The 8,828-nt window shown below is 39.5% G+C and overlaps 1 protein-coding gene across 1 annotated transcript; it reads left to right on the top strand.

Annotated features, from left to right (window-relative positions):
• The first annotated feature begins 3,021 nt into the window (after positions 1-3,021).
• gpr137ba (G protein-coupled receptor 137Ba) lies at positions 3,022-8,681 on the top strand. Its single transcript, XM_073481915.1, has 7 exons — positions 3,022-3,586; positions 5,163-5,212; positions 5,351-5,573; positions 6,555-6,701; positions 7,253-7,381; positions 7,954-8,075; positions 8,185-8,681. Exons 1-7 carry the CDS (start codon positions 3,206-3,208, stop codon positions 8,297-8,299), a joined length of 1,167 nt encoding a protein of 388 aa, XP_073338016.1. The 5' UTR covers positions 3,022-3,205; the 3' UTR covers positions 8,300-8,681.
• The last annotated feature ends 147 nt before the right edge of the window (positions 8,682-8,828 follow it).

Below are 8,828 nucleotides of genomic sequence, written 5' to 3' on the forward strand. Positions count from 1 at the left end.
CATACATACATTTGTTTGCACATACATACAGTTTTATACATCTATGGTTCCACTTTCTTCCATATTACGCCATAAAAGCTGAAATCAGAAGTCCCCTCAAGACATTGATATATAAATCAGTTCAGACAAAGTGATACATGAACTAAATATTGCACAATATTCCCTTGTCTGATTTTAGTACCTCATCTTGAATAAACATTATTTCTCTTTCACTTTGCATCTTTATACAGTATCAAACTGCCACCTTCTGGTCATTTTATGAAGTTTCTGAATATATTCTCCAAGTAATTCAAAGGTTTTCCAAGGTTATAGGCTGATATACATACAGTAAGTACATAAATATTGTAGGTGTGTATGTTTCTTATACTAAGTAAAAAACCTTTTAATTGTATAGAATTTGATCAAAACAGAAAACACATCATCATGACTACAGGACTTACAGGACAAAAGTGCTTCTGTGTATGAAACTAAAAGTAGTTCACCCAATAACAAGACGTGTTTTTATGCTATACACACTATCTATTCTATAACACTGTTGATATTCACTGCGCTTAAATGGTGAAACACATTGGACCCTTGTTGGACTCTCAGCGGCTGATGGGATGTTTACCCCGAGGCCAGTGATGCCATTAGTTGTGACTTGTTAGTGTTTGCCTGTTTTCTCTGGCCGTGTTGCCTGGGAACATGCAGTGAATGTGATCTGATGTGGCACGAAACTGCAGACTGATAATCAGACTGAAGTGCCATTATGTCACCACTCTATTATTATTGTTGTTTTATTCACAAACAAAACTGGAGACGTGGCCGATTGAAAGGGCTGGAGGAAACACGATATATTGTGCGTCAGATTTATTGATTAATTACCTTTTAATTTAGTCTTTTGCTTCTGTTTCTAAAAGGCTTTCAGCTTTATTATAGCACAAGTAAAGTGTGTCTTTAACTCAAAACAACTGCATGAGTTAAAATACTGATTGAATTATGTAATTAAATTAATTTGTACATATACGCTACACATTAGAGGCCATGTTTAAAAATGTTTTTTCCTTTTGATAATGTGGCTTTTATGTGAAGTTAGCTGACAGCATCTTGCTTGGTGTGGTTAATGGGTGGTAGTCTCTCTCTCTGTGTGTGAAAAGATGAATGTATCACAGAAGTCAAAGGTGAGCTAGACTGACCTCCATCCTCGGCCTCCCTCATGTTCACATGCCCCAGTCCTGTGAAACAAAAAACCCTGCGACTACTCACCATAACAAACTTCACTGAGCTCTGTGTGCACATTTGATATGTTTCTTATTGAATCATAAAGCAAATTATACTTCTCTGACCACAACTGATATACTCTTGGTTGTAATTAAAAGGGAACATATATAAGTGATTTTACTCATTATGATTAGTTTAATTGTCAATTGAGTTTTACTTTGCCTCTGAGGAGTTGTCTAAAGTCCAGATAACAATGTTGAGCTTGAGCTCGAGACCTACATTTTTTTTTACTAGAAAGGTTGTGTTACAAACTGTGGCAGTGGAGTCTGAAAGATATATAAGCAGAGACGATTTAATTAAAAACGCTACTGAAATTGAATGAATGAATTTGAATTGTAGGATCCAGTATTTTTGCAGCTTCACCGATATTTTGGACAATAAGTCAGAATATTTTGGCCTTTGCTGCAATAATTTGACCATTTAGCATTTTGTCAATGCTGAAATACCAATTTGGCAAAGCAGGCCCCAGACTGCCCCTTGATCTGGTCACTGCTCTGAACTCTGAACCTTTGACCCCCAGGTGCAACAAAGATGCAGGTTCACTATATGGCATTTAGATTTTAGTTGATTTTAATTCATTAATACGTGTTATGCTCCTACTGCAAACAATTCTGGCTTATTTTTGCTGTCTGCACATTCTTTTTTAAAGATACCTAGTAAAATGGTGGCAACCAGGGATATTGTGATTGTGTTTTTTTTTATATACCTCTAGGATATCTACAGCTTGCTGGTCATTTAGCATCTTCCAGCAGGCTGTGCAAAAAGGGTTAGGGTTTTTATCTCTAGTTTTCATATAGCATTTCATAATCTTAAATACATTTTCTTTCAATCAACGTATAAGTTGGAAACAAGGAGTGAAGAGGGGCCTGTTTTAGCAACCAATTCTTCCAACTTTTACTTAATAATATTATATGAAACATTTCTGCATTAGAATGTCTCAAAATTACTAGATTTTTGTTATATATGTTTTAAAATTGAGTACTTACAGTGCATTATCCTAAACTTTTCCAAACCTGTGGGGGAATCCATACTTTACTCAATGTAACGGTGCGTTTCATTTAACTGCCTGTCGCTATAACTTCTGGGAGAGAGTCAGAGAGTGAGGAAGGAAGTCAGCCAATGTGAATAAAAGGTGAAAGCATTAACGCCGCTTGCAGCTTCTGTTTTGTTTTGATTGAGACTCCTAGCAGAAATGAGGCCTTACTACTGTGCGTTTAAGTGCAAATGAGCATCTGTTAATCTTTATCAAGACTTTCAATTCAACAAAACCAAAAAGTCCAAAATGTAATGTTTAAATGTTACGTAACATATTTGTACCTATACATGGTTGACATGATGTTACTATAATGCTTGTGTCCCTTTAAAAACTAGTTTACCAATTAAATGTAATTACTGTCCATAGGCTTACATGTAGCAGTGAATGTGTGGGTGTGTCGTCTGGAACTTCCCAGTGTTGAATAATGATGATGATGAATGAAACATGATATAATGGATCTTAATGAAATGAGAGTAGATCCATGTAAGAGCTCTGAGCTGCTCTCCTGGGATCAGGGGTGCGGTGGGAAGCCCCCATCACAGGGTTAAAGGTACAGCAGCGTGCGTCAGCTGATGCGTAGCGTCACGTACAGAGTGCGGCAGGAGGGCTGGTCCTCGCGCTCGGCTCCTGGCCGCTGCCCCTGACGACAGCCTCGTTCTCATCGCTGATCATGTGCCTCGCGCTCTGGCTGTCTCCGGCTCTGCAGCAGGAAGTTAGCTGTGTTTTCTTCCCCCTGCTCTTCCTCTCTCCCGCTTCTTGACAGCCTATTTTCCCCTTCTTTTTGCCGCGGCTCTCACCTCTCCTCTGCCGGGGTGTGAGAGCCGAGAGAGACCGGCGGTGAACACCGGCAGAGGCCCCTCTGCTCTCCTCCGCTCCGCTCCCTCCTCCTCCGGGCAGGGAGAGCCGGTCATGGCGGCCCCTGTGACGGAGAAGGAGCCGTCGCCGATGGACAAGTCCCTGCCTCTGCCTACCTTGAGCCCAGCCGTGCCGCCGTACGTCACTTTGGGCCTGACTGTAGCCTACACCGTCTTCTACTCCCTCCTCTTCATCTTCATCTACGTGCAGCTCTGGCTGGTCCTGCGGTACCGACACAAGCGCTTCAGCTACCAGACGGTGTTCCTGTCCCTGTGCCTGCTGTGGTCGGCCCTGCGCACCGTGCTCTTCTCCTTCTACTTCAAAAACTTTGTCACAGCCAACAACCTGGGGCCGTTTCCCTTCTGGCTGCTCTACTGCCTGCCTGTCTGCCTCCAGTTCTTCACTCTCAGTCTCATGAACCTTTACTTTGCACAGGTGAGTTTGGATGCTGTCAATATTGTCACAGGGCTTCATATAGTGTGCCTGCACCTGCTGTGAGGACAGTATCTGGATTGTTTTGTGTCCCCTGCACTCACAAATGTGTTTACCTACCATTATTTCACTTGGATGTTTGAGCTTCAGTGTGCAGAATGATGATGAGCAGAGTTTGACACTTGAGTTTTCACATCAACCACCTGTTGACCTTAAATCTCAGCTGTATGTAGAGCAGGGTTTTGTGTGACATCACCAGCTGGGAAGCCAGTCCTGGTCCAAAATGCCACTTATGCAAGATGTTTTTTCACAGATCCAGGATGTTCAACAATGCCAAAAAAGTTTATGTAATTTTAAGATTTCTTATTAATCTTATCAGGCACAAATGATTATATCAAGTAGAGTATTGTTTTTACAGGCTATGTCCTAAAAACCTGTCTGGAGGAGATCTTTAACTAAGCTTCTTGGCAATGTGCAGCCATTGAACAAAATGTAAAATGGCTTCTAGTAATAACACAAACTGTACACAAACTTATTTACTTGGGAAAGGATCACTTGATTGGTAAAACTATGGATTATTAATTGTCAGATCTAAATAAAAATATTTTTCCAATAAAAACACATCAAGATATGCATTACATTATATAATGATCTTACTGATGTGTTCAGAGCAGTGGACTATATTGCCATTCCTTTGCTTTACATCAACAGATGTTTCATACAAAACCTTTAACAACCAATTTTGCGGATTTTAATTACAATTTGCCTTTTGAATGTGAAGAATTGTGTTAATCAATAATACAAAATGGTTATATAGATGTATCGATGCTTAATTATCATTATAAGATTCAATTTGGTCCACCAAAGGTTTTTGGCAAAGAAAAAAATAATAATGAAGAAAAACATAACAATATTTATGCTCTTTTATTTTTTCTGAAGAAAGAATGCTTTTAAATATGTAGGATCCCTAATTGTTAATTATTTTCATAATCTCAGCAAGAGTTTTGTGCAGGAAGTCAGTCAATTAAGGTAACTTGGGATCCTAATAGCAATTTGCCTCTTAACAATACAATACAATACAATAGGTGCTTGCTTTTTGTCCCGTGGACCACCATCGAGTTTCAGTTTTGGCCATCCAAGGGAAAAAGTTTGGTACTGTTTGTCACAAGGGCTGTCCAGTAAATGTAACCTGTTGCTTTCAGTGTGATGTACAGTACCTTCATTCAGATCAGTTACAAAGTGCACCGCAGTGAATCATTTCTCCATCTGCTTACTTGATCCAAATATCAAATTATATCTTCTCTGGCCTCCATCTAAAGTTTATTCTTAGCATAATCCTCTTGTGCTGCTTTGAGTCACAGTTGACAGTGAGGCACACAGCGTTGCATGTGGCCCTGTGCTGTGCGATCATTGTGTATCTGAAGTTCAAAACCCCCCTTTTTTCAGCTGTGAGGTTCCTGTTTCAAAGGAACGTCTTGTTGTTTCTGAGAGCAGGAATACAGAAGTGAAAATAAGCTGCCAAAGTAGCGTGATGCATTTGCATGATGATGTGATGCATGATTTATTTTCTTTGTCACAGGTTGTTTTCAAGGCAAAGTCCAAATATGCACCAGAGCTTTTAAGATACAGGTAAGATCAGATTTTTAGATTTCATTTTCATTTTAATAATATTATTCTATTATTTGGCAAAAACCTGTGTTGGCTAAAGAAATCGGAGAAAGCTTGAATTCTGTGTAACTTTAATATTTCTGGTTTCCTGACTCCCAGGCTGCCGCTGTACCTGCTCTTCCTCTTCATCAGCCTGGTGTTTTTAGTTGTGAATTTAGTGTGCGCCCTGCTGGTGAGGATGTCCTCTGCAGAAAAACACACGGTTGTGCTCGTGAGGGTCGCAATCAACGACACGCTGTTTGTCCTGTGTGCCGTCTCGCTCGCTGTGTGTCTCTACAAGATCGCTAAGATGTCACTGGCCAACATTTACCTGGAGTCCAAGGTGAGAAACACTCCTCTGTACTGTGCGGCACCAAGAGCAGAAATCCACTATGAATACATTGGACTACAAGTGGCTTGTGTTCTGTTTCATAGTTATTTGTGTGACATCAAACAGTTTTGTGTGCTGAATATAGCACCCTTGTGTGAAGATGTACTTCTCCACGTAATTCATCCTTTGTACATAGCGATTGTCTCCTAGCAACAGTGTGGTTCTTATGTAGGACTGGTTGTACTGTGGTGCGTTCACAAGCTGGACGTACAGCACAGTTGTGTAATATGTTCTTTCACATTGATCAACAAAATATCAGGTACGACTGAGGTACTGTTTGTGGAAACTAGTGAAGTACATTTAATCAAGTACTGTACATAAGTACAATGTTGAGGTACTTGTACTTTACTCAAGTATTTTCTGCTACTTTATACTTCCACTCCACTAGATTTTGGGGGCAAATAGTGGCTATTTCACTCCGCTAGTTACTAGTTACTTTGTAGATTACATGCTGCAATAGAGCCAAAATACTGCATTATTAAATGTATTTATTTCATTGGCACCAGGATAAAAACACCCACTGACTCTGAATATCATAAAAACACAGAGTATGGGATCAGAGAATCAGTTGACCCATTGTATACAGTAAAAACATACATGTGAATAATGTATCATTTACTTATACTTGTAATTTTGACACATAGGTCCATTCATGACCAGAAAATTACTTTGATACTTAAGTACATTTATTATCAGATACTTTAAGACTTGTACTCAAGTGCTATCTGTATGGGTGACTTTCACTTTTACCAAAGTAATATTTTAAAAGGATATCTCACTCGAAATGTATTGTTTTACTTACCATGTAGTGTTTCCTTGTAGTATTTAATATGATTTTACAAATGTTTACATTCAATTAGGTCTCATTTCCTCCTAAGGGTTAGATGTATGTTTGATATGCAATTTCTTGTCCCAACTCCTCAAACTGTACAGGGGACATCAGTGTGCCAGGTGACAGTCATAGGAGCCATCGTCATCCTCCTGTACTCGTCCAGGGCCTGCTACAATCTGGTCGTCCTGGGTCTCTCAAACAAGAGTATTAACTCCTTTGACTACGACTGGTACAACGTGTCTGACCAGGTGAGCCACAGGAGGTTGTAATGCCTTAAAGGACTAGTTGGACATTTTGGGAAATTCTTTCTTCCTGAGAGTTGGATGAGAAGATTGATTCCACACTCGTATCTGTGCAGTAAAAGTATGAATCTAGAGCCAGCAGTACTTCGCTTGGCTTACACTGGATTCTGGACACAGGTAGCCTGGCATAGTGACAAGTTGTGCTTTAATGGGAAATCAAGTGCTGTTTTAGCTGTATTTGCACAGTGACTTCCTGAAATGTTGCTGAGGCAACCAGCTGAAACTTTGTATGATAACGTAAGCTTAACAACTTTGTATTTATCGAAGTATCAAGCATATGATCAACTCTTGGTAAGATAGTAATGAGTACCAAATTGATGTGAGGTATCATCTTTATGGGAAAAAGCTGTAAAATTAATTTTTTGGAAAATATTTTCCTTATTGGTGAATGTTTCCTTTTTGATGACTGAAATTAGGAAATGTAGTTTTCTCCAAATCTGGTTTAAACAATAGGGTGTGGGAATGTTGAATAAAATCGTTTTTTGTTTGTTTTTCAGGCAGATTTACAATCGACTCTGGGCGACACTGGCTACATCGTCTTCGGAGTGATCTTGTTCGTGTGGGAGCTGCTTCCCACTTCCCTCGTAGTTTTCTTCTTCAGAGTCCGGAAGCCCAACCAAGACAGGGTGAGCCAGTGATTACCCTTAACCAGTGGTTTCCAGCCTGTGGGTCAGGAATCCTCCCAGGCGTCACAAGAGAAATCTGATGGGGCCCAGATATGATTTAAAGGAAGGCAGATGAAAACATACTTTGGTTCAGTGTCACAAAATCTCAGTTTCTGTTATTTTCTTGTGAAAAAATGGACAGTTTTTTTTTTTTTTCAGCCTGGAGGACACCTTCCCTTAAATAATAAATGACATTTTTTGTGTTGTGAATGATGAATGACGGTTGTAAGACATGGTAAATGATAAAACATGGTTGTTGTCATCATATCACAACTTTTTAAATCAAAAAGTGTTTAAGGCTTTAAACTGATCAAATCGCGTCATAATTTATCAATCCGTTTTTTATTACATGTTCATTTTATCCCCTCCATTTTCATCATTTCATTTTTGTTACTTCGACCGCTCATACTTTAAAGGGTCATGAGGCAAACAGGTAGATAATTTGACAGTCTTTAGCTTTTATAATGTATGAAACTACCATTTTTCTTCAGTATGATATCTTACGATTATTGTCTTGTTTGCTGGTCGTGCAGAGTGGCTCGGGGCTTCCTGGTCATGTCTTCTCCTCCAGGTCTTATTTCTTCGACAACCCACGGCGTTATGACAGCGATGATGACCTGGCGTGGAGCGTCATGCCTCAGAACATCCAGGCCAGGTTAACAGACCATGATCTAATCACCAAAACACTGTACACAAAGTAGAAATGTGGCAAAAGGTAGATTTCAAATGGCATAGTAATGGATGTTTGTTAATTTGTTTCTCAGTCTGGCTGCTGACAGCTACGAGTGGGGGAGCCAAAGCAGCGGCATCGGTGCCTATATCGGAGGAGATGACAGCTACCACCTCCCTCCTCCTCCAGAGGAGCTCAGCCATTACTGAGAAGAGCTCACAGCTAACACTTGTATATTTTTGCACAATCTCTGTGTCTCTGAGGCACATGGGGCAGAAGGTTGCCCTCTTACTCGACACATTCAGTTTTCTATTAGAGAAGAAGAACTAACAGACTTTCCTCTCTGCCAGTATATGAAGGTCCACTAATGGGACATTAATTTTGCACACTCCTTGTACAAAGTATGATCTAATTTTGACTGCTCTTAAACGTTTTCACTGTATAGTTTATATTGAATACGGCTTAATATATTTCCTGACTTTTGTAATATGTACTGTATTACTATTTTATGTACTGTCTATGCTCTTTTTCATACAGATGTTGTTTATATAGAGGAGATATTCATTTAATTCTTATTAAAAAACTTTCAATACTGTGAAAGATATGTTTTTTAATATACACACACCAGTACTTAAATGTAATAAGACTGGATCATTTTGAGGGTGGCAGAGGATTACAATAGAAACACTTCACACCAGAGGAGAAAAGTCTAGCGTTGCTGATGAAGTTGAGCCAGGG

This window comes from Pagrus major, chromosome 15 (assembly GCF_040436345.1).
Source record: "Pagrus major chromosome 15, Pma_NU_1.0".
Classification (NCBI taxonomy): domain Eukaryota; kingdom Metazoa; phylum Chordata; class Actinopteri; order Spariformes; family Sparidae; genus Pagrus; species Pagrus major.